The sequence below is a fragment of the Monodon monoceros genome, unplaced genomic scaffold (assembly GCF_005190385.1).
Source record: "Monodon monoceros isolate NGI ecotype Baffin Bay Population unplaced genomic scaffold, NGI_Narwhal_1 Super_Scaffold_22, whole genome shotgun sequence".
Taxonomy (NCBI): Eukaryota; Metazoa; Chordata; class Mammalia; order Artiodactyla; family Monodontidae; genus Monodon; species Monodon monoceros.
The window spans coordinates 104,191,747-104,219,028 of record NW_021703779.1 but is presented as its reverse complement, the minus strand read 5'-3'; the positions used below and the strand labels follow the sequence as shown (position 1 = coordinate 104,219,028).

At 37.3% G+C, this 27,282-nt stretch overlaps 1 protein-coding gene across 3 annotated transcripts in view; it reads left to right on the top strand.

The window, feature by feature from the left end:
- TENM1 (teneurin transmembrane protein 1) overlaps positions 1–27,282 on the top strand; it is a 569,984-nt gene that overhangs the window by 276,022 nt on the left and 266,680 nt on the right. For all 3 annotated transcript variants that reach the window (XM_029240586.1, XM_029240585.1, XM_029240587.1), the window contains exons 7-8: positions 23,674–23,873; positions 25,024–25,234. In XM_029240586.1, the coding sequence (XP_029096419.1) occupies positions 23,674–23,873; positions 25,024–25,234 (411 nt within the window). The remainder of the gene's footprint in view (positions 1–23,673; positions 23,874–25,023; positions 25,235–27,282) is intronic.

The following is a 27,282-nucleotide window of genomic DNA, read 5'->3' as shown; positions in this document are numbered from 1 at the left end:
CTTAAATTAAGAAGCTTATAATTTTATAGAGGTGGAAAATCAGTTTTGTTTCATTAGTTGAAAATAAGAGATTTTTATAGTTGTTTCAATTACTATTGTGTTTTTAGTTCCTTCTGGGGAGTTATTTGTGGGTTTTGTTTTATTTTTGTTTGCTTTTGAAAAAGGAACTTTGCTTTGGTCTATGCTTCAGTAAAAATTAATGCTTAGGGTTCAGGAAAACATTATGGTTTATTCCAGTTTTCAATTCACAGTGCAGTTTGCTTTATGTCCTTTAGAATTACTATTTCTAGCCTGGGCTGAACTTTCCCAGCAATTTCACTGTTGCTGCTGAGAGGGACTGAGGGTAGTGCAGGGGTCAGAAATGGCAGAGGAAAGGGTCTGAATACACTTGGACATTTTCTCCCTTACCTTCCCTCCTGCTATTTGATTCCTTTATATCTGCAAGTACAAGAGCCACCATTTGGTATCATATGCTTAGGGATTTTTTTTGCCAGTCACACTGAAAATCATGAATTATCTGTTTGATGAAAATGAAGCATACAAGACAGCAGAAGGTCATCACATAGTTGTCATCAGAGCATATTCATTTTTTTAATTCTAATTCAGATTTCTAGAATTCCTTTCCAAAAAATAGTTCGATGATGATGACTAAATTGTATTAAACAGTTACCATGTGCCAAGATTTACTCCAGACACTAAACATGTATTTATATCATGAAAGTAATGCTATGGTCTTCATTTTCCAAATGAGAAATAGAAGCACAGAGAGTTTAAGTCATTTGCCCAAGGTCACAGAGCTAGAAACTGGTGGTCTGATTCCAGAGACTTGTCTCTTAACTTCTGCATTATACTGAAATCCGCACATGAAACATATATGAAAACCACAAAAGACATTTTACACCCTGAAGGCAAAGCCCCAGTGTCTATTCATGATAGATTTTAGGTAAATTCTGTATTTTAATGTGTTGTGACAAGTTTCATAAATGGAAAATGTTTTTAAGATTCTGCTCAATTACAACAACAAGCAGGCCAAACCAATTTCTTTATTAAGAAAAATCATTAAAGGTTCATGCCATATATACCAAATTATTATCTTAAACTGACTTTTTATGGAAGTCTGGACAAAACGTTAGCAATAGCTGCACATCATAGTTCTGTTTTATTAGGTCTTTACTGTGTATTACTTACCAAGTAAAAACATAGCTCCTCTTTTATAAAGTCCTGTGTATACTAAACCAAACCTTGCAGAAGATGGAATATACTATAAGGATATTTTCAAATGGTCACCTGTATCCTTTTACAATTTTCTAGACATCACACAACTCCATAAATACAGTTCTAAACTCGAAAACCAGGTAATTCTTTTTACACTGTTTTCTTTACAGTGGAGCACTTTACAGTGTAGCACTCTAGTTAAGAGCCTGGACTCTGGAGTCAGGTTTGGCTTTGAATACTGACTTTGTCATTTGCTGGCACTCCAACCTCAGGCAGTTAATTGACACAGCCTTGCTGAACCAGTGTCCTTACCTGCAACATATGGATGATAATATAGTACCTGTCGCATAGAGTGGCTGTAAGGAGTAAGTGAGACAATGGATGTAAAGGACATTGTTTAATTTAGCAAAATAATTATTATTGGGTCAGATGATTGGAAAATTACCTTGTATTGGCATCCTATTAGATACTATAGATCCTGCTTTCAAACTGACATCAACTTTTTTATGAATGATGGCCTCCTTAGGATTTAGATGTTTTCTCTCTTTAAAGTTTGATTTCTCCTTACTTACCAATTTAACATCTATTATTTTTAAATTATCATCACTTTCATCACCAAAGCCATGGATAAGTAGAATAGCACTTTAAAAATAATCAAATTTTACTGGAATTGGTTCCCCGTTAACAGTAGCTATATGTATCTGCTTCTCATTAGGAGATTAAAGAATTTTCTCACCACTTAATTTTCAAAATGAAAGAAAAAAAGAATATTTGATTATTTAGTATGCTAAAATTTTCTTTTTTAAATTTATTTGAATAATTTAAATTTAATTTCAAAAAGAAGATATAAGTCACAACCATATGTCAGAATCTACCAGAAAAATCAGTTATCAGTTGTTCACTAATGTAAAATTGAAAGTATTGCACTAAAACAGGCCCTACTACCTTGGAAGCTTACAAACTAGTCATAACTCACTCTTTCTCTTTAACTTGTAAATATCATGTAACAGCTGGTTTAAACAGAGCAGGGGATATGAACAAATGAAAGACTTGTTCCTAGACCTGAGTCATGTAAGGTCCATAAATTGAACTGAAAATAATTACAGTGTAATTTATCAACCAGTAGAGAATGTTAAAATCTTCAAGATAATCAAATCCAATATCATTATTTAAAGATGAAGAAACTGAGGTCCAGAGGGGTCAAGAACACACAGAGATGGTGGCGCAGTGGTTGAGAATCCGCCTGCCAATGCAGGGGACACGGGTTCGAGCCCTGGTCTGGGAAGATCCCACATGCCACGGAGCAACTAAGCCCATGAGCCACAACTACTGAGCCTGCACGTCTGGAGCCTGTGCTCCGCAACAAGAGCCCGCAACAGTGAGAGGCCCGCGCACCGAGATGAAGAGTGGCCCCCGCTCGCCGCAACTAGAGAAAGCCCTCACACAGAAACGAAGACCCAACACACCCAAAAATAAATTAATTAATTAATTAAAAAAAAAAACACACAGAGAACTGGGACTAGAACCAAGGACTCCTGGTTCCACCTCTTCTGTTTTCTCTTCTATTATTGTAATAATGTAACACAATCTAAACATGTAAATTCCTAAAGAGGTTTTCTAAGGGGGAATCAAAGACAGAAACTGAGCTGGTAAGAAAATTAATTTTATTCAGGCTATTGCAATAGGGAGAGCACCCCAGGTTCAAAGATCAGTTTTGCCTAAGGCTTTTATAGGAGGAGTACATGAGCTACAAGCGGGATGATTTACAGTTGGAATTGTTTTGTACTCAGCGCAAATCTCAGTGAGTCAGATGAACAGGAAATGTTTTCTCTGTGTCTAGCTAGTTGAAGGGGAACAAACAGTTCTAAACTCCAATAATTATTTATGAAAGAATGGGAATTGGAGGGTCTGTATCTGGTTTTTCAGCAGGTTCCAGCAAAAGGGGAAAGGTCTGTGTTTGGCTTTGTCACAGGTAACAAAGGAGTCATGTGCAATTCTTACAGGAGTGCTAAGAATGGACAGAGAGCCTTCTCTAATAAGTCTTAGGGAAAAGGGTTTTCAATTTGGTTATTTTTGCTTATTTATTTGTTTGCTTTGTGGTAAGCCACTTCCTAAATCATAAAAGTGTGGAAGGATATCTGAAAGCAAAAGGTTGGGGTAATCTCTTAACCAGCTCTGTTTTCCAGGGGCATGGGGCTCAGGTAAAATCCAACATTGTCAGTAACAATCTGAATGAGGAAGAAGTTTGTTGGGTAGATGAGGGTACTGAATTCCTGCAGGTTGGATGCCCAGGAACAAAAAGGGTGGGTGGAGAGACAGAAAACTAAAGGACACTAAAGACAACCTTTATCTCCTTTACAATTTTTGCAAAAGGCTGGCCTTGGGAGGAAGTGACATTTCTTTTAAGTTCATCCTACAAAATCTATCTCCGCAAAGTTGAAGGAAAAAAAAGACATTTTATAGTCAATGTCTGCTGAATATACGACCATGTAAACAACGTATAGCTGATTCATATGACACAATCTATAGCCTGTCGTGAAGATGCTTCAGCCAGGACCAAACTGTGACTATAGCTTCACCTGTCTGGGCTCCAGTTTCTCCTCTGAAAAAAAAAGGGAGTTGGCTTTGAAGGGAAGGAAAAATAATTTTACCTTTACCCTTCAGGTTCTTGGCTGAGACCCCCTTGTAATAAAAAGAAAGATAAATAGGAGAAAAACAAGCAAGTTAAATAACATGTGCACCTCCTGTTTTCATGGGAGAGACCCAGGAAAACTGAGCACCTCCCCGAAATGACCCAAGCCATCACCTTAGATACCATCTCATCTGAAAACAAAAGATGTGAGGGGAGTCAGTTAAGGGAGGGTATCAGGAGAAGCACAGTACATGGAGTATGGGTGTTATGCAGATTTAAATCATTTCCTTCTCCTTTGATCAGAGTTTCCAAAGATTTAGAGTTATCCTTCTCTTCCTGGTAGAGAGGGGGAGACACCCTTACAAATGGAGATTTCCCTTATAAATCTTGCAAAGGGTAACTTTTAACTTGTAATTTTTAACTTGCTAAAGGCTCTCTTGCTAAAGGGTAACTCCTATTCACTTTTCAGATCTTTTCCTATGTCTGCTGTTTCGTAAAAATAATCAGCTCAAGATAATCCTTAAGCCAAAGAGGCATATTTTGGGGTGGCAAATTCTGCTCCCCTTCAGCTTGCAACCCTTTGTGGGGGAGAGGTCATGGGAAGTGAAACACTTTTTGCAAGTGAAATCTTACCTAGCAATTAGAAACATATAGCAGATAAGAGCCACCTTTCTCCAGATAAGGTGAGGGAGGGGAGCAGACTCCTGCCACCCCTCTCTTTTCCTGACCCTTTCCTTCCTTTTCCTCCATTCTCTTCCCAGCTGCTAAGGCTCTGGCAAGACGGGGTGATGCTCCGTAGGACTAGCTTATCTCTAAGGTCCCTTCTAGCTGTATACAGTATGAGTCAGTGAATCCGAATTATGCAGTTAACAAAGAAAAATTAGCCATTCCAAGTAAAAGTTGACCTATTTTTGCAAAAGGGGATATACTCCTGGGAAGTGGTTGAAATGTGTGTCTGTAAAATTTGTAAACCGCGGTTTCCCATTTAAAGTACTTGCAGAGAATTCTGCTGTCATTCAAATAATTAATTCCCAGTTTTCTGCATTATAAGTTTCGGGGTTTGACATGTATATAACAATAATCGTACGCACTTAGAGAGCATTTACAGTTTCAGAATACTTTAATGTCTTTTATCCACGTAACAGTTTTATGCTGTAGCAGCTATTGTTATCCTTGTTTTACAGTTGAAAAGGAGAACACTAGAAGGTTAAGTGACTTGCCTTACATAATAGACATAACTACTGGTAGAGCTGAGATTAGGATCCAATCTCTTAACTGTTATCTCAGCACCCTTTTTTGGGTCTTTTCTTTCTTTTTTAAAAAATTCTATTCTCAAGGCCAGTTGTTTAAGTAACAGCTGTCTTGATTAGAGATCTCAATGCTAATAGCCACATCCCTTCCCTAAGAATACTTTTTTTTTTGCCATTTTCTGCACTGTTTTTTTTAATTGATATTTTATTGTCCTTGTAATTCCTTTTAAGTCTTTTATTCTCCCACTACCTATATTACCATATCTTCCCCATGTGGATAGTCATCTTTAGTTATACCCTTTCTAGTCCCACTACCAATATAAATAGTCACCATATCCACCATGTTTTATCAGTTTTCTCTTGCTGTATCCTTAACATCTGGTTACCATCGCTACTTAATTTCAGATGTATACTTAATCTTCTCACCTGTCTCCATAGTGTTCTGCATTTTCTATTTAAAAAAAATTTTTGAAATATAGTTATTTACAATACTATATTAATTTCAGGTGTACAGCATAGTGATTCAGTATTTTTACAGATTATACTCCATTAAAAGTTATTACGAGATAATGGCTATAACTCCCTGTGCTATACAATATATCTTTGTTGTTTATCTATTTTATACATAGTAGCTTGTATCTCTTAATCCCATAACCCTAATTTGCCACTTCCCTCTCCCCACTGGTAACCATTAGTTTTTTTACATCTGTTAATCTCCTTCTGTTTTGCATATATGTTCATTTGTATTATTTTTTAGATTCCACATATAAGTGATATCATACAGTATTTGTCTTTGTCTCACTTATTTCACAAAGCATAATATTCTCTAGGCCTATCCGTGTTGCTGCAGCTTGCAGTATTTCATTCTTTATTATGGCTGAGTAATATTCCATTGTATATACATACCACATCTTCTTAAGCTAGTCATCTGTTGATGGGCACTAGGGTTCCTTCCGTGTCTTGGCTATTGTAAATAGAGCTGCTATGAACATTAGGGTGCATGTATCTTTTCATTTTTCCATTTGTATACCCAGGAGTTGGATTGCTGGATCACATGGTGGTTTAATTTTTAATTTTTTGAGGAAACTCCATACTATTTTCCACAGTGGGTGCATCAATTTACATTCCCACCAACAGTGTACAAGTATTCCCTTTGCTCCACATCCACTCCAGCATTGATTATTTGTAGACTTTGATGATAGCCATTCTGACAGGTGTGAGGTGAGATCTCATTGTAGTTTTGATTTGCATTTCTCTAGTAATTAGCGATGTTGAGCATCTTTTCATGTGCCTGTTAGCCATCTGTATATCTTCTTTGGAAAAATGTCTTTTCAGGTCTTTTTCCCATTTTTTGATTGGGTTGTTTGGTTTTTTTTGATATTGAGTTGTAAGAGCTGTTAATATATTTTAGGTATTAACCCCTTGTTGGTCATATCATTTACAAATATTTTCTTCCATGCAATAGGCAGCCTTTTCATTTTGTCACTGGTTTCCTTTGCTGTGCAAAAGCTTTTAAGTTTGATTAGGCCCCACTTGTTTATTTTTGCTTTTATTTCTTTTCCCTTAGGAGACAGAGCCAAAAAAATATTGCTATGATTTATGTCAAATTATGTTCTGCCTATGTTCTCTTCTAGGAGTTTTATGGTTTCAGGTATTACATTTAGGTCTTTAATCCATTTTGAGTTTATTTTTGTATATGGTATGAGGAAATGTTCTGATCTCATTGTTTTACATGTGTCTGTCCAGTTTTCCTAGTACCACTTGTTGGAGAGACTGTCTTTCCTCCATTGTATATTCTTGCCTCCTTTATCATAGATTAATTGATGATAGGTGCATGGGTTTTATTTCTGGGCTCTCTATTCTATTTCATTGATCAATGTGTCTGTTTTAGTGCCAGTAACTGCGTTTTTTTTGTTTTGTTTTGTTGTTTTTGCGGTACGCGGGCCTGTCACTGTTGTGGCCTCTCCCGTTGCGGAGCACAGGCTCCGGACGCGCAGGCTCAGCGGCCATGGCTCACGGGCCTAGCCGCTCCGCGGCACGTGGGATCTTCCCGCACCGGGGCACGAACCCGTGTCCCCTGCATCGGCAGGCAGACTCTCAACCACTGCGCCACCAGGGAAGACCCGGTACTGTGCTTTTTGATTACTGTAGCTTTGTATTATAGTATGAACTCTGGGAGTGTGATATCTCCAGCTTTGTTCTTTATCCTCAGGATTGCTTTGGCAATTCAGGGTCTTTTGTGGTTCCATATGAATTTTAGTATTATTTGTTCTAGTTCTGTGAAAAATGTCTTGGATATTTTGATAGGAATTGCATTAAATCTGTAGATTGCTTTAGGTAGTATGGACATTTTAACAATATTAATTCTTCTAATGCAAGAGCATGGGGTATCTTCCCATTTCTTTGTATCATCTTCAGTTTCCTTCATCAATGTTTATAGTTTTCAGAGTATAGGTCTTTCACCTCCTTGATTAAGTTTTTCCTTGATATTTTATTCCTTCTCTTTCTGATAGTTAATTATTATTATATAGAAAAGCAACAGATTTCTGTATATTAATCTTGTATCCTGCAACTTTGTGGAATTCATTTATTAGTTCTAATAGTTTTTCGGTGGAGACTTTAGGGTTTTCTATATAAAGTATTATGTTATCTGCAAAGAGTGACAGTTTTAATTCTTCCTTTCCAATTTGGATGCCTTTTATTTCTTTTTCTTGTCTGATTTTTGTGGCTAGGACTTCCAGTACTATGTTAAATAGAAGTGGTAAGAGTGGCCATCCTTGTCTTGCTCCTGAATTTAGAGGAAATGCTTTCAGTTTTACACCCTTGAGTATGATGTTAGCTGTGGGTTTGTCATAAATGGCCTTTATTATATTGAGATTTGTTCCCTCTATACCCACTTTGATGAGAGTTTTTATCAATGGATGTTAAATTTTTGTCAACTGCTTTTTCTGTGTCTATTGAGATGATCATGTGATTTCTATTTCTATTCTTCCTTTTGTCAGTGTTGTGTATCACATTGATTGATTTGTGAATTTTGAAGCATCCTTGTGTCCTTGGCATAACTCCAACTTGATCATGGTGTCTGATTCTTTTTGTGTATTGTTGGATTTGGTTTGCTAATATTTTGTTGAGGATTTTTGCATCTATATTCATCAGAGATATTGGTCTGTAATTTTCTTTTTTGGTCATGTCTTTGTCAGATTTTGGTATCAAGGTGATGGTGGCTTCGTAGAATGAATTTAGGAGTGTTCCATCCTCTTCAATTTGTTTTGAATAATTTGAGGGTAGGTATTAGTTCTTCTTTATATGTTTTATAGAATTCCCCTGTGAAGCTGTCTGGTCCTGGACTTCTGTTTGCTGGGAGTTTTTTTTATTACAGCTTCAATTTCACTACTAGTGGTCTCTGTGTTCATATTGTCCATTTCTTCTTGATTCTGTCTTGGCAGATTATATCTTTTAAGAAATTTGTCCATTTCTTCTAGGTTGTCCAATTTGCTGGCATACAGAAGGGTCTTGTTTTTTTAATCCAACCAGCCACCTTATGTCTTTTGATCAGAGCATTTAGTCCATTGACGCTTCGAGTAATTATTGATAGGTATGTACTTATTGCCATTTTATTACTTGTTGTCCTTCTATTCTAAATGACAATCTTGCTAGGTAAAGTATCTCAGGTTGCAGGTGTTTCCCTTTCAGGACTTTGAATATATTATGCCACTCCCTTCTGGCCTGCACAGTTTCTGCAGAGAAATCAGCTAGTAGCCTTATGGGGATTCCCTTGTATGTGAATCTTTGTTTTTCTCTTGCTGCCTTTAGGATTCTCTCTTTATCTTTAACTTTTGGCATTTTAATTATGATATTTCTTGCTGTGGCTCTGTTTGGGTTCATCTTGTTTGGGACCCTCTGTGCTTCCTGTACCTGGATATCTGTTTCCTTCTTCAGGTTTGCGAAATTTTTAGCCATAATTTCCTCAAATACATTTTTGATCCCCTTCTCTTTCTATTCTCCATTTGGAACCCCTATAGTGCAAATGTTGGAAAGCTTGATATTATCTTAGAGATCTCTTAAGTTGCTTTCATTTTTTTTTTAAATTTGTTTTTCTTTCTGCTGTTCTGATTGGGTGATTTCCATTATTCTATCTTCCAGACCACTTACGCGTTCTTCTGTATCACTTAGTCTGATATTCATTCATTCTAATACGTTTTTTGTTTCAGCTTTTGATTATTCATTTCTGATTGGGCTGGTTCCTTGTTAAAATGTTCATTGTTTAGATAATTTCTTTTCTGTAATTCAGTTAACATTTTTATACCAATGTTTTGAATTCTTTATCTGATAAATTATTATCTGATACTTTATTTCTGTTTCATTATTCATTTTTTCAGGACTTTTCTCTTGCTCTTTCAGTTGAAAGTAGTTCCTCTGCATTTTCATTTTGCTTAACTTTCTCCATCTGTATGAATTTAGGTGAAACAGTTACCTGTGGTGGTCTTGAAGGAGTGTTGTTATGTGGGAGCAGCCCCATACAGACTGCTAGTGCCCAGCGCCTTTGATGGGAGGACTGGATGCAAATCACATCTTTCCTCAGGGCGTGCTGGCAGCTCTCACCTTGGTAGGGTGTGGGGCTGGAAATGGAGGAACTAGAGCTGCTCAGGGTGTGAGGTGGGACTTCCTCTCTGCTCAGTGGTTATCACCGCCCTGTCAGGGGCAGGGTCTAATCAAGTTCCTGGAGCAGAAGCCCCAAGGGTTTGACTTGAGCTGGCTCTGTTTCAAGTGTGTGATTTTCACTCTCCCCACACTGAGACCTTTGCCCCAGAGGAGGGGAGTGCTGAAATAAGCGGGGCCCATGTGCAGACAGAGGTCTGATGCACTGCCTGTGTAGTTGTCTGAGGCTTCACTCAGATGCAGCCTCGGGTGCGAGACCCCTTCGTTTCTCACAGTTGATCACTGCCCACTGCCTCCACCACCCCTGCCCCCTTGTGGAATTGCTCCACAGGTCTGGCGGGACCCGCTTGGACTCTCTGCATGTATCAAGTAGTGAGCTGCGGTAGAGCGGCTGCTGTCAGAGATCTGGGCTTCTTCTGAGGCGCTGCCTGAGTAAGTGCTAACAATAGCTCTGCCCCCGCACTGGATCACCTCGGTGGCCCGTGATCTAATCTTTTCCCCGGTCCTATCAGCCCCAGATCCAGTGCCGTGCTATGGCGTGGAGTGACCGGGGCCAGAGCGTTCACTCAGCTCAGGCTGTGGTGCATGGCATGGTGGTCTCAGGAAACCCAGCAACTGCTGGGGCAGACCTCACAAGCAGAGTCCAGGCTTCACCAGACTTTCTATCTGATCCAGCGGTCCTCCAGACAGCTAAGGGGGCTTGTCTTCTCCGCATAGTACTCATGGACTGAGACGTCCAGTCTGTGGCTCGACCTGCTCACTCCCCAGGGCTGGTATCTGCCTATGTGATATCCCTTTTCCTCCAGTTCCCCTCCCAGGTGCACAGGTCCCAAACCAAGACTTTTCTTTCTATCCTACCCGATTATGTGTGTATCTTTCTTATAAACTTGGTTGTATAGGAGTCCTTCTAACCAGTTTCCATTTAGTTTTCAGTGAGGATTGTTCCACATGTAGATGTATTTTTGATGTGTTGGTAGGGGGATGTGAGCTCCATGTCCTCTTACTCTGCCATCTGTATCTCCCTCCTCTCCCGAAGAGTACTTTGCAAATCTTACATTTCACACCAAAGATCTAGGTTCCCTAAGCACTCCCCCCTCCTCAAAGGAGAACACATACACTTGTACACACGCAAGTACCCTTGGGAATTGAAAATTAAACAACAGCACAAAATGCACCTTTCTGACCTCCTTTCCTTGTAGACTTAGCTGAAGAGGTGTGTGTGTGTATGTGTGTGTGTGTGTGTGTGTGTGTGTGTGTGTGTGTTGCTTGTTTTTTGGCTTTGTTTTGTTTTCTTTCCACCTACAGCATAGATACATTTGGAGGCAATTTATGCTATAACAGTTGTGGGCCCTGAATAACAGGTTGAATTCTAAATTTACTTACAGTTTCACTGATATTTATTTCACAGACCCAGTCAGTAAGTGAAGATTCATTTTGTGGTACCAGAGTAAAAAACTGCACCATCCCCACCCAGGTAATCATTGTGCATTCAGATGGAACACAGTCCTGCATTATAATTCTGTGGTTCTTCAATATTCGTCCATAGGACTTGTCGATATTAAAATGCATTCAGTTGCCCTTTGAGTCAGCCCATAGTTTCAGTATCTTTTACTTAGAGGATATTAGAGCCTAGGATATTGTTGTAGAATTGCGAATAATTCATATAAGCACAACAAACCACATGAATAAAATAGTAGTAATGCACTGACAAAGACAACAGTGTTGGGAGCATAACATTATTAGTTTTAAAGATTGATGGCAAATTACAGTAAATGTTTCCTATAATGCTATATAGATGTTTCTCTAACACAAGGTTTCAGGGGGCCCAGCTAGAGTGCTGCAGCTTGTTTTCAACTATATTAAATCACTTTATCAATATACCTCAGTTTTAACAAAAGCTTTTCTAAAGCATACTGGAGACCTGACTTCTAAAAAGATTTATGGAAAGCGTTCACTATGCTAAAAGGCCAACTTATTTACAGTATAAAAAATTCATGTTAAATGTTCTTGGCCATATATGTTTTACGTTTCATTCTTGTTTCATTTTAATCCTCATTTTCCCTTTTTTTAAACTTTTTTTTTAAACTTACCTTTCCTGTGATGCCTATGAAATATGTCTGCCTTTTGGTCCCTCTACCCCAATAGTCTACACCTGACAGAGGCACTAAATGGTATGCTATAGAATGACATATTTATCCTCCTGGAGTAGTCCTTTGAAAGCTACGGGATCTTCCCATAACATGTTTATAACGTCTTAGTTTTTTGAAAGAAGCAGTCCATTGTAGAAATTTATCAACCATGTGTATATCTAATCCTGTTGAGTGTCCAGTTATATCTTTCGGCCTGTATTATTTTTGGAGGAAGTTCAAACATTTAGTAGCTTTTTCGTGAAGTCAAGGTAACTCTAGTATGTAAAATTTACTTTTGAAAATAAAGTGCTAAAGTTCCAGGATCTAATGCACAAGTCTGCATTATTTCCTATGCATAACTTTGGCAATCCCATAGATAATAATCACAAATCCTTTCTTAGCCTTTGCTCTTCTAATACTAAGAGTCTTTGGTTTTACTTCTGTACACTACTTGTAGCTCCTATGCTCCCTTAGTCATTTTAGTTGCCTTTTCCTATTTCCATTTTATATCCTACCAAAGGTGTCTTCACCAGGACTGTATACGGATACCGTCTTGCCATTGCCAGTGGTTCAGTGAGAGGGAAGAATACATGTAAAAAGTTGAATTGTATGAGATTCTTGACCACCTCAAACTCTTCATTAAAATAATATCAAGGGAAGAAAAATGAAATCTTAGTATTCAGAAACATAGAGTAGAAGCTCATGATTTTTAATGCTACTTTGAGTCAAGGTGCTATTTTAACTGTAGTAAGTACTGTGGAGAGTTAAAAAATGAAGCAGAAGACATAGCTTTTGCCCTTGAGAAAGTTCCTATTAAATAGTAGAGCTGGAAGAAACATGCATACATACACACACAGTGCAAAATAACATGCAACCAACTGTTGTACAGAAATAGAAATAAGATGGTTAGGTGACTAAGAGACTTAAAAGAAAGAAGATGAAAAGATGATTGTTATTATAGAAGTAGCTTGAGCTGAGCCTTGAGAAACAAGAAAAATCAATCCTAGTTGACCTTAAAGAGCGCATGTTTAGGAGACTGGAATGATAGGGTGGTAAGGGGGAAAATGCAGGTGGTAATAACCTATGTGGTAAATGAATAATGAAGCAATAGAGGCAGCAGATGGAGACAGTTTGGCAAGGAAAGGAAGGATATAAATAGTTTGATAACTAGATGAAGGGGCAGTTGTTTCATTTTATTCCTTTTTTTTTTTATTAAAGAAGAGAGATGTGTGGTTGTTTGAATATACAGAATAAGAAGCCAGTAGAGAGGGAGACATGGAGGGTGCTAGTAAGAAAGGAGATGGTAAAGGGACAAAGTCTCTCAGGAGGAGAGAAGGGGAGGGAGGAGCCTCAGAGATAAACTGACACCAATTGTATGGCACACTGTGTATGAGAGAGACACTTTGATATTGTGGAAATAAGAGGTAGGAGTTCAAAAAGAGGACACAATACGTTCAGTAGATGTTACCATCTATTATGATACTATTATTATTATTACTCTCTGTAATGAGTTTTATTTGTGAAGAAAAGTTTTAATTTTTTTTAATTAGTTAATTTATTTTTGGCTGCGTTGGGTCTTTGTTGCTGTGCGCGGGCTTTCTCTAGTTGCGGTGAGCAGGGACTACTTTTCATTGTGGTGTGCGGGCTTCTCATTGTGGTGGCTTCTCCTGTTGCGGAGCACAGGCTCTAGCCACACGGGCTTCAGTACTTGCAGCACACGGGCTCAGTAGTTGTGGCATGCGGGCTCTAGCGTGCAGGCTCAGTAGTTGTGGTGCACGGGCTTAGTTGCTCTGTGGCATGTGAGATCTTCCCGGACCAGGGCTTGAACCCATGTCCCCTACATTGGCAGGTGGATTCTTAACCACTGCACCACCAGGGGAGTCACAAAGTTTTAATTTGATATAATTATAGATTTTCTGGATTCTCAAAATGTATCAAAATCTGTAGCAATATGACAACCCATGAGAACTGGTGCCTACGCTGGCTGCTTCTCTTTACCAAGACCTGGCACAAGAAGATATGTCACCCCCTCATTACTCTCAGCTATGGGATAGGAGGGTCATAATATAATTGTGTTTATTAAATGCCTGGTACGTAGATGTCAAGAATTTAGACAGACGTGACTGTCCTGTCCTCTGGGAACTTATATTCTAAGATACAAAGGGGGAAGCTACAGAAAATGAGCCATGACCTGCCCTCCTGCCACTATCCCAAAGTCCAGAAGGATGTGATCATAATAACCTACCTATAACAAACATCTAACATTGTATAAAATATAGAAAATAGGCGTCCCTGCTGTGAACTACCAGTTACATGTCCTAAAAGTACTGGCCAGGAGACAGTTCAGCTTCTAGGTAACAGGTGACCTTCTAATACCATTTGGAAACACATCAAAACTCTTACGACAGTGCATGATAGTTTGTGTGAATGTGTGTGTAGGTTATCCATGGCAATTTATACCTTCCAACCATATTTTTTGTAATAGCTTTGTTGAGATATACAGTTGTATGATTAGAATTTTTTTTAAAGTGACAGGAATATGTACATCCATATACAGTTGTCCCTTGGTATCCATGGGGATTGGTTCCAGGACCCACCCAGGGACCAAAATCTGTGGATGCTCAAGTCCCTTATATAAAATGGTGTAGTATTTGTGTATAAATTATGCACATCCTCCCATATACCTTAAATCATCTCTAGATTACTTATAATACCGAATACAATGTAAATTCTATGTAAATAGTTGTATATTTGAGTGCAGCAAATTCAAGTTTTGCTTTATGGAACTTTCTGGGATTTTGTTTTTCTGAGTATTTTTGATTCACCATTAGTTGAATCCACGGATATGGAACCCATGGATATGGAGGGCCAACTGTAATTTACATACTATATAATTCACTGATTTAATGTCTACAGTTCAGTGATTCTTAGTATATTCAGAGTTGGGTAGCCATCACTACTATTTAATTCTAGAACATTTTCATCACGCCAAAAAGAAACTTCATAGGCACTGGCAGTCACTTCCTATCCCCAGCTCTCCCCAGCCCCTGGCTACCACTAATTTACTTTCTGTTTCTATAGATTTGCCTATTTGTACATTTCCTATAAATGCGGTCATAATGTGTAGCCTTTTCTTTTCTGGCTTCCTTCACTTAACATAAAGTTTTCAAGGTTTGTCCATGTTGTAGCACATACCACTACTTTGTTCCTTTTTATAATATTCCATTGTATGATAATATTCCACTGTATGGATATAACGTATTTTGTTTATCCATTCATTAGTTGATGAATCTTTGTGGATTTTCACCTTTTTTGGCTGTTATGAATAATGCTGATATGTGTTCAAAAATAGATCTATAGAGTCAAAATGCAATTCAAAATTAGTCCTTTAATTAAGGGTAAGATTTTAACAATGCCATGTTATTTCTGTCTGAGAAGATGTATGCAATACTCGATAAGATACTGTACTGGAATCTGAAGTCTGTCAGTGTGTGGACATAACTATTTACACTTATACAGTAGTGCATTTCTCAGGTGTAAGATTAGTTAATGGACTTTTCTACACAATCAGCTATTATCATTGTCAGTAAGACAGAGGTATTTCATTGCTGAACATATTTTATTCACAGTCAATTCCCAAAGGTCTATGTATGTAGATGATTTCAATTCTTCCTCACACCAAACCTTGTACTGAAATGTCAAAATAAATGATCAACAGTACTAAATAAATTATCAAGATTACTATTTTATTAATTCACTGAAACAGTATTTACCAAGCGCCTACTGTGTACAAGGTTCATTCTTCCTTTTCTTTCTCCTGCGTACTCCTGGGTGTAACAATATAAAAGGCATGTGTAGTACACCATCTGGAAAGTGAGAGTTGAATACATACTTTTCTTCAATGGTTCGTATAAGGAAAATTATACAAAGCCACATAGATGGACAGGTTAGGTTTTTCCCCATCCCCTTTTCATCTCTTAACACCTTTGGATCACAGGGAATAGGCCCATTTTGCTCCAGGCACTGATATTCTAAATTTCACAATGACTTGTTACTGTGGAACAATTATTGTATTTGAAAGAACACAAAGAAGATGGTACTTAAAACATGAGAGACACACTAGGACTAATTCAGGTGAAAGACGTACCAAAGCCACTTGATTGTGTATTTTGTGCTATAGGATGAAGTGAAGGGGAAATAGAATCTTAAGGCATATTTCTTTTTCATCTCTTTGGACAACATTCCCTTCAGTTAAAACGGTACTTTTTTAGCTTAGATACTTTTTATGGAATTTGCAAGTGTCTTTAAAAGACTTCTAAGATTGCTGTTATGGACACAACCAAAGCCTTTAAACTAGTCATTTTTACACAAGGACCTGATAGTGGAATCTTTTAAATAACCATGTGTCAGTATCTTCTACTAATGTCCCACTGAGTTTTGCACAGAAGCATTGAATCCAGTCTAGCTATATTAAGTAGAAAAAACAAATACATGTATATGTCCAGTTATTTACCCCCTCTCTTATAAGGACAATGCTATTAAAATGACGTTATTAGTAGTCAGGTATGTGTCTGAACGAAGCTTTGGTTTAGTCAATAGAACCACTACATATGATGTCTGTCACCAATTCCAGCCTCTGTATTTTATCTTTCAGGTAGCTTGACCTTCTCCTTTTGCACCATCAGTTTGCCATCCTTTAACCCAGCCTATCTGCCATTGTTTTTTCCTACTCTGCAGTTGATGCCTGTGTTGCAACCTATAAAGAGAGTGTTTAGCTCAAACTAAATTGGTGGATATTGGTGAGACTGTGATAGCTACAGTACTTCACAGTCTGATATAATCCGTGGCTGTCTGCACTTCATCTTGGATTTGTGCAAGGAAGTGCCTGTTACTGAAGAATATGACCCTCTTGGGCCTTCTGATATGCTTCAGTAAAATAAGTGATTAAGTGATAATTAAAACATGAGTATTAAAATGAAAATTAAAACGAAATCTGTACCCTTAGTGCTGTATTTTAACTCTGCCACTGACGATTTGCAAATGAAGGATCAGAATCAGTGTTAAGTTTGTCCAAACTTATTCCACTTACCTATATTGATGCAGAATTTCATCATGAAATCACATTACATATTGTTTTTTTGCATGTAATTTATTTCTCTTTAGTTTCCTCCTTTGAACTACATTAAGAAAAATAATGAAATAATAAATTAACCAATAATCACTACATTGTAATCCATAACTAATTTTGGGAGAAGTGAAAAAGGAACAGTCTATTTAGTGAAGTAAATTGCTAACAGGGAGATATCTTCCTTTCTGATGCACTAAGCTCTAAAAGGTTAGGGGCTGAGAAATTTTCCATCTGCAAGCTGTGAGAATTTCTCTAATACCAAATCACTGCAAAAAGCTTGCTTTGCTATTTTTATTTAAGTTATAGCCCACATGTTCATTCATGTTGTCACGTCTCTTTACCTACCTTGTCTTAACTGTGATGCAGGCTCTCAAAGGGTAAGACCATCTTCTTTTAAAATCATTTTTATAAATGACATGTATATATGCTTTGGATATTTGGTAATGCTAATAACTAGGAAACTCCAACAATAGAACTTCATGAGTTTCTTTAGATTTGGTGAATAACATTTAAGTGGCCTTATTATGCAATATATGATGCTGTAAAATACAGAAGGAGAGATGGTGTAGCATTCGGTAAAGCTCATATATAAAGGTTAATGTCCATCAGCCAGTTTTGTCCTGATTTTTTAAAAATGACAGAATCTATATTCATTGGAGACTGTTCACAGCACCTTTAAAATACCGTTTGCTGAACCTAAAACATTTTTTGTCACTTTTTTTTAATTTCAAAGTGAATTTATTTGCTGTTAATGAGCTAAATACTATGGTGAAAATCTACATTGCACAGCACCAGGAATGATGATATTTCTAGATACAAATAATAACGATCATTTATTGAGCACTTGTCATGTGTCATGCTGGTTTTTTTCTTGAATTTTTGAATTTTATTTTTTAATTTTTTTTATACAGCAGGTTCTTATTAGTCTTCCATTTTATACATATTAGTGTGTATATGTCAGTCCCAATCTCCCAATTCATCACACCACCACCACCCGACCCCCCGCCACCCCCTTGGTGTCCATACGTTTGTTCTCTACATCTGTGTTTCTATTTCTGCCCTGCAAACCAGTTCATCTGTACCATTTTTCTAGGTTCCACATATGTGAGTTAATACACAATATTTGTTTTTCTCTTTCTGACTTACTTCACTCTGTATGACAGTCTCTAGATCCATCCACGTTCTCTACAAATGACCCAATTTCGTTCCTTTTTATGGCTGAGTAATATTCCATTGTATATATGTACCACATCTTTTTTATCCATTCGTCTGTTGATGGGCATTTAGGTTGTTTCCATGACCTGGCTATTGTAAATAGTGCTGCAATGAACATTGGGGTGCATGTGTCTTTGAATTATGGTTTTCTCAGGGTATATGCCCAGTAGTGGGATTGCTGGGTCATATGGTAGTTCTATTTTTAGTTTTTTAAGGAACCTCCATACTGTTCTCCATAGTGGCTGTATCAATTTACATTCCCACCAGCAGTGCAGGAGGGTTCCCTTTTCTCCACACCCTCTCCAGCATTTGTGGTTTGTAGATTTCCTGATGATGCCCATTCTAACTGGTGTGAGGTGATACCTCATTGTACTTTTGATTTGCACTTCTCTAATAATTAGTGATGTTGAGCAGCTTTTCATGTGCTTCTTGACCATCTGTATGTCTTCTTTGGAGAAATTGAACCTAAAACATTTTAAATTCTTATGTTTATAATATTGTTTGCATGACCAAATGATGCATTTTAACAAGTGATAAAAGCCCCTAATGAGGATAGCAGTTGAACAAACTGAACATTAAATTGAGAACAGACGTGTCCACATAAACATGGTCTGTTAATTACTGCTGATTGAAGAGATTTGTCCACTCCAGGACCTTAGGAGTTAAATGTATAATCAGCCCTTTAGGGACCAAACTGTTCTGCCTCACATGGAAAAAAGTAACTTCCACTGAAAAATAAGGTCCTCAGTTGGTCATTTATCACCTCAAAGGGCATATTTTATTATAAATGTCAATTCCACAAAATTATGTGTCCTGTAATACATAATTATGTTCAAAATTGCATTTGAAATCTATTATTAACAGTTAACAGTGAACATTCTTAAAATAGTTATTCCTCTTAGCCTTAACACAGAAAGCAATAATGGAGGTATTTTAGGGAGTTAAAAGCTGCAAGGCACTGGCCTCTGAATAAAGCCACTGCAGGTGTGTTTCTTAATGGTCTGTTAATTTTATAGTGGGTGAACACAAAGGACAGAGACCATGTGTGTTTTTAAACTGTGTTTGGTGTGGAAAAGGAGTTGATGGCTGCAAAATATAAAGGCAGAGTGAAATGAGGCCAAATTGAACTTGCCCTCCTGAGATGTAATCCTCCTTGCTTAAAATCAAGGCAAACTAATTCTTGCCCCTCTGCTTCTCTCTCTTCCCTCCCCACCACCATATAATAAAGAATCCCAAGAAACTTATATTAAGCTAGCACAGCTGAAATAATTAGAAAATATGGCAAGAAATAATAAAGACCTGATACACTAACATTGTCTCATACTAACCAGCTCCTTCTAGGTTTCCTGTTTTTGCTACTGTCACTAAGTCACACAAAATTACAATTTTGACCACCCCACCGCATTCCCCACACGTAGGTTCCCAGGGTCCTCAGAACCTTGCTTTCCAGAATGTGGGCTGTGGACCACGAAGCATGGGCATTAGTTGGGAACTCGCAGGATCTTAGTTCCCCAACCAGGGATTGAATCCGGGCCCCGGCAGTGAAAAGCACCGAGTCCTAACCATTGGACCACCAGGGAAGTCCCTACACATTCCAGTTTGAGAAGCACTGCTATAGAACTGTCCTTTACATTGTCTTCTTCCATTTTTTTTCTTTTTCTTTTGTCTTTTCTTCCTGGGGAAATAATTTGTTTTATTATTATAAATAACTCTCTTTATATTTTAGATATGTTTTTTGTAAGAAACATAATTAGATTTTACTTCTTAATTCCAAATGGTGGTTCTTACCTTTTAACACAAACGTTTAGTTCATTACTCTTTATTTTTAATTATAGATATAGATATATGAAATTTATCTTCCATCTTCTTTTATGTTTTCTAATTGTCCCATCTAGTCTGTCTTCCCCTTCTTACCTTTGTTTAGATAAATGATTTTTATCTCAGTATTATTTTCTCTATGCTAGTTCAAAAAATAAATTTTTCATTTTTAGTATTTATGCTTGAAGTTATAAGATTTTTAAAATTTATAATAATCTGAAGTTAGTTGATATTTGTACCATTCTTCAGGATAATCCAGTTTTACACTTCCCAGATAATATGTGATTTTTTTAAACATTATTGAGGCATAATTGACAAATATGATTATATATATTTAAAGTATACAGCATGATGATTTGGTATACATATATATTGTAGAATGATTACCAAGATCAAGATAATTAAAACATTCATCACCTTGCATAGTTAACACAGTCAACTCGTGTGTGTGTGTGTGTGTGTGTGTGTGTGTGTGTGGTGAAAATGCTTAAGATTTACTGACAGCATTTTTCAAGTATACATTACCATATTATTAGCTATAGTCACCATGCTGTACATTAGATCCTCGAAACATCTTATAACTGAACATTTGTACCCTTTGACCTACATCACCCCATTTCCCCCTCCCTCCAGCCCTGGCAACCACCATTCTATTCTTGTTTCCATGAAATCGACTTCTTTCTGTCTGCCTTATTTCACTAAGCATAATGCCCTTCAGATTCATCCACGTTGTTGCCAATGGCAGGATTTCTTCTTTTTTATGGCTGAGTAATATTTTATGGCTGAGTAATATATATATATGTATGTGTATATATATATATATATATATATATACACATACATATATATATATATAAAATCTCACATCTTCTTTATCCATTTATCCACTGAAGGACATTTAGGTTGTTTCCATATCTTGGCTATTATAAATAATGCTGCAATGAATATGGGAGTGCAGATATCTCTTTGGGATCCTGATTTCAATTCCTTTGGATATATACCCAGGGGTAGGACTGCTGTATCATATGGTAGTTCTATTTTTAGTTTTTTGAGGAACCTCCATACTGTTTTCCAAAATGGCAATACCATTTTGCATTTCTCCCAACAGAGCACAAGGGTTTTCTTTTCTCCACATCCTCACCAACATTTATCTCTTGTCTTTCTTTTTTTTAAAGAAGATGTTGGGGGTAGGAGTTTATTAATTAATTAATTTATTTTTGCTGTGGTGGGTCTTCGTTTCTATGCGAGGGTTTTCTCTAGTTGTGGCAAGCGGGGGCCACTCTTCATCGCGGTGCGCGGGCCTCTCACTATGGCGGCCTCTCGTTGCGGAGCACAGGCTCCAGATGCGCAGGCTCAGTAGTTGTGGCTCACGGGCCCAGTTGCTCCACGGCATGTGGGATCCTCCCAGACCAGGGCTCGAACCCGTGTCCCCTGCATTGGCAGGCAGATTCTCAACCACTGCGCCACCAGGGAAGCCCTATCTCTTGTGTTTTTGATAATATCTAACCAAACAGGTGTGAGGTGATTTTGTGATTTTGATTTGCATTCCCCCAGTGATTAGTGATGTTAAGCACCTTTCATATACCTATCGGCCATTAATATGTCTTCTTTGGAAAATATATATATTCGAGTCCTTTGTCCATTTTTAAAAATTGGATTATTTGCTGTTTTGCTATTAAGTTGTACAAGTTCTTTATATATTTTGGATATTAATGCCTTATCAGATACATTTAGCCTTCCATATTCTCGGGTTCTGCATCTGTGGATTCAACCAACCTCGAATCAAAAATACTCAGGGAAAAAAATTCCAGAAAGTTCCAAAAAGCAAAATATGAATTCGCCACAAGTGAGCAACTATTTACGTAGCATCTACATTGTATTAGGTATTGTAAGCCATCTAGAGACGATTTAAAGTATATGAGAGGATGTACATAGGTCACGTGCAAATACTTTGCCATTTTATATACGGGACTTGAGCATCCACAGATTTTAGGATTCGTGGGGATCCTAGAGCTGATTCCCCACAGAACTGAGGGATGGCTGCATATGGTTTGCAAGTATTTTCTCCCATTCTGTAGGTTGCCTTTCCAATTTATTTATTGTTTCCTTTGCTGTGCAGAATCTCTTTAGTTTGATGTAGTCCCACTTATTAATTTTACAATTGACTGGAATGTACTTTTTCCACATGAGCTGTTGGTTCTACCCTAAATTTAGATCTTCATGTCATTCACCTGAATTATTGCCCCATAATTCCTATATCATTCTTGTGCCTTCCTGCTCTAAAGCATCCTACTTTCTGCCTCAAGATTAGCCTTTTTTTTTTTTTAATTTAATTTTTTGGCTGCGTTGGGTCTTCGTTGCTGAGCACGGGCTTTCTTTAGGTGCAGCTAGAGAGGACTACTCTTCATTGTGGTGCGCGGGCTTCTCGTTGCGGTGGCTTCTCTTGTTGCAGAGCATGGGCTCTAGGTGCACGGGCTTCAGTAGTTGCAGTACACGGGCTCAGTAGTTGTGGTGCATGGGCTTACTTGCTCCGGGGCATGTGGGGTCTTCCCAGACCAGGGCTCGAACCTGTGTCCCCTGCATTGGCAGGTGGATTCTTAACCACTGTGCCACCAGGAAGTCCCAAAATTAGCCTTTCTAATGTACCCAACCTCTCCCCTCTTCCTAAAAACCTTTAATGGCTTTCCATCCTTTACTAAGTAAACTATTTAGGACTGGCTCTCAAGGAGCTATAGAATATCATGCCGTCCTTTCCCTCCAGCCCTATCTCCAACTGCTCCTCTCTATATACCCATACCCTGCACCTTAGCTTTACGGTTTCTCTCTTTGTTTTGGTTCAAGCTGTTCCCTTCACATGGGAAATCCTTCCCAACAGCTCTGTTGAAATCCTTTCCATCCTTTAAGGCCCATCTTCAGTACCACTTCCCATACATAGGCTTTTCTGATTCATTCTTTCATTCATTCATTGAATAAATATGTACTGATCACATACTGTTTGCCTATATTTGTCTAGTTACTGGGGATAAAGCAATAAACAAAACAGCCACAGCCTCATGGACCTTATATTCTATTGGGAGAAAACAGGTGATAAACAATAAATAAATAAAACATGTGCTATGTTAGGTGGTGATAAGTGCTAAGGAGAAAATTAAAGAATATAAAGGGGACTGAGACAGCTAGGAATGATGAGTATCCTCCAACCAAAACCTTTTCCTTCCTTTGTATACCCAGCTCAGGTATTTTTCTTTACAATGTGGATATTTGTGTGCTTGTCCTGTTTTCTCTTTTATATTCAAAGTTCCTTAAGAGCGAGAACTGTATTTTACTCATCTTTGTATCTCCTACAGCTATCAAGACAAAGTTCAGTATATAATGGTTAAAATGACTCAAATGATGGAAATAAATGCAATAGTAGTTTAGAGGAAAGAGAGACTGATATAGTGGTTGGTTATGGAAGGCTCCTTGGAAGATATTAAATTTGGGTAAAGTCTTAAAAGATGGGTGGGGTGAGGAGGAAGAAAGAGCTGAGTAAGTCTTTTTGATATACCTGTTCTTGAAAATCTAAAAACCATTGCTTTATAAATTAAGATTAATATTATGTATAATTTTCTTTACTTTTAAAACCAGTGTTTCAGAAGGGACGGGCAATAGACACCGGAGAAGTTGACATTGGTGCACAGGTCATGCAGACCATTCCACCTGGCTTATTCTGGCGTTTCCAGATTACTATCCACCATCCTATATATCTGAAATTCAATATTTCTTTAGCCAAGGACTCTCTGCTGGGAATTTATGGCAGAAGAAACATTCCACCTACACATACTCAGGTATTTGATATTATAGGTATTTCTTGACCCTTTTAGAGAGTGGTGAGATGAATAGTTTAGGGGTTGTGACTTGCAAAGTATGTGGGAGTCAAAGGTGAAGGCAGACAGTTTTTGTAATGAGCAAATATCGAGAATAATCACAGTCAAGCGAATGAAAAAAATGGTACTGAGAAACAAGGACTAGCATTTAGCAGAGCAGATTCAAAAAAGGGAGTTTAAGAAAATATTCTTGCAACTTGAGTTCTGCTTCCTGGAACAGGATGGTCATGAGCCTTCCCAGCCCCCTCCTCTTACTTAGCTTTGGTGCCCACACCTCCTCCGCTGCTTCCATACATTCCTGACCTGTGGTCCCAATAAAGGAATGCGAATCAAGAGGGAAATGAGTCAAAAAGGCACGTTTTGTCTTGCAGGTAAAACTTTTTCCTTGTTATTGTTAATAAAAACACAAATATGTAAAACCTCTGTGGTTTACAAGACCCTTTTATAAACCTTTGCCACATCATTTCCCTTAATTTCCTTCCCTTATCTCTTCCTTACATGAACCCATTTGAGGCTCTGCTCCATCTAAGAAGTAGCATAGGGAATCATAACCATCTGGGGCTTGGGATACATGTGCCATGTGCTTGTCCACCGATTAGGAAAAAAAAAGGACAGGGTCTTTGAATATTTAAATATGTTACCACAAATGTAGTAAATTATGATGAATGTTCTCAAATTTTCAACTGTTCATTTATTTGTTTTAAAAACTGTAAAACTCTTTTTAATTTGTAAAGAAGGTCATGGTAACATTTCAAGGGGAGTGTCTATTTTCAAGTATCTTCTATCAGATACTTTAGTAAAATATCAAGATTCTCTTGCATAATACTAAATAAGAATTTTTATATTTCTTGGTTTATTATTTTTAAACAGTTACTTTTAATACTCTAAAACCGAAAGGTTTATAACATTTATAAATATAGTAGAGAGTTATTTTTTTCAGAATTAATAATATGCTTTTGGGTTTAGATATTCTTAAGAATGAATAACCTCTTCTCCCACTTTGCCCACCTCCAAAGCAAAGAAGTATGAAGTAGCACAACTGAAGTGAGAGATGTTTATCAGCCTTAGAAGTAAAAGTAGCCGCTCATATTTGTGTTTGTATTTGTTCCAGTTTGATTTTGTAAAACTAATGGATGGAAAACAACTGGTCAAACAGGACTCCAAGAGCTCTGATGATACCCAGCACTCCCCTCGGAACCTGATCTTAACCTCACTGCAGGAAACAGGTTTCATAGAGTATATGGACCAAGGGCCTTGGTATCTGGCATTTTACAATGATGGAAAAAAGATGGAGCAAGTATTTGTGTTAACTACAGCAATTGGTAAGCTGCCTTGGCTATGATTTTGAATTGACAGTATAACTCCAGAAAGACACAGTCAGTGGTGAAAGTGATACAGATGTTATTTAAGCATATTGCTCATTCTACCTTAAAGTCATTACTCGGGATAGGTCACAATGAGAAAGGTTTATATTGTTGTTGTCAGTAATGTTGTTTAAATGCTGATTAAGATTTTTAAAATGCTCCTTTATTTGCTGCTATTTTAGGTTACTTGCCACGCTCCTTTTTATATGTTTTCAACAGGAATACTTACCTGGATAATATTAATACTGTTACCGAGAATACATAGACGAACAACTTCATGAAGAAGGGAAATAAGCAAGAGAAGCCCTGTTAATTCAAGTTCTATTAAAAAAGAAAAAGCGAATAAATACCTTTTTAAATGAAAAAACTAGCATCAATCCAGTTCTTCTTTACAACAACTGATGCTAGAACCATTAAGATTTAAAAATACAACTTAAGACTAGAGAAGAGTCTTAAGGATAATAACTTGGGTCATTCAAAGTTCTTTCTTTAGAACTGTTTAGTTTAAAAATCATCACAATGGCTCTTTCACTGCACTCAGAGCCTTTTAAAGCATGTTCTTTTTAATACAATGTCTACACACACTGTTATTCACTTTCACCCTAGTTAATCAGAGACAGCAAGCTCTTGTCATTTTTTTGGGTGAAGTCATTCCTCATAACCCTTTGTGTGAATAAAGCTGAGATCTTTAGCAAATTTAGAGCCCTAAGGGTAAACAACTCACAGACACAGTATTTTACTGTGTGAATTTTCCTAAAACACATGTCTTTTAAAAGAAGGGACAGTATCTTGCAGCTGTCAGTTTTCTATACACCTCTCATCACTTTATCCTTTAGTTAACCTGTTCAACCATATGTTTAGGAAATTGTGTTGACTGTTAATAGATATACCATCTGCTCTTTATAACAATTATGTTTTATTTTTACTTGATGCTGAAGACCTTTTGTCAGTAGAAAATGGTATTCCCGCTGCAAGATTATCAAAAACTTTCCTCTGAAGTAATCAGAAAGGCAATAAAAATGCACTGATGATTTTCCCCCTAGAGAAAACTCCACTGATCTTACATCTTCAAAAGACAAAGTGTTTGTTAAATTAGAAAAAAAAGTATTTTAAGTCATGACACTGTTTTGCCACTCACAGATTCAGTGGGGCAAATTCAGCAGACACACCTTTCATGATATTTGTCCACCAAGACCTAGTTTTGATAATGCAAATACTAATGAGTTATGAGAGGTTGAGTTTCTCCTAAGAAATCAGAGGAATTAGAAGATTTAAAACATTTGTGAAGAAGATTTTCTCTCTTCCTGTTATCCTTACCCCTAAGCTCAAGTTAAAACTCTAACCAAGCTATTAACCTTTCAAAAATCAGTAGACCCAGAAACATGCTTGAAGTTTTTTTCCTGTTCCTTACTTCCTCCCCCCAAAGAACCTAACCTTTGAGATATAATTTTCTATTATCCAGAGGTGAAGTTGTTAGTTTCCTCTGCAACAACATATTTGCTTTTCCTAATGCAAGTCAGTTTCTTTACTTTTCTGTTGTCTTTAAGATTAGAAGCAACAGAAACATTTCTCCTATAATTCCACTTAAAGAGAATCCAAGTAAATTTCCCAAAATGTCAAAGGTATATAAGTTATTCACTCTACATTCTCCCCATTATTTTTATGTTTTTGTACTTTATCTTAATCATAGTAAAAAAGAGGATACTGTATTTGATTAAACAAATTAAGGTCTGTATGAACTTTTCTAAATGTTGCTCCTTTGTCTATTTCATGATAATGTTAGAATCAGTTGATTGATCTTAACTATATTTGGTCTGCTACTCATAGGGATCAAAACAGCATTAATAACCAACATTTATTGAATGACTAATATAGGCTAGCTACTGGCCTATATTATTATGTTATTTTCTAGCTGTATAGACAGAGTTATCAATATCCCCTAATCTCAGCCAACCTGCTCAATAACATGATAATATATACCATCTATGGAGTGCCATTCTGCCCCA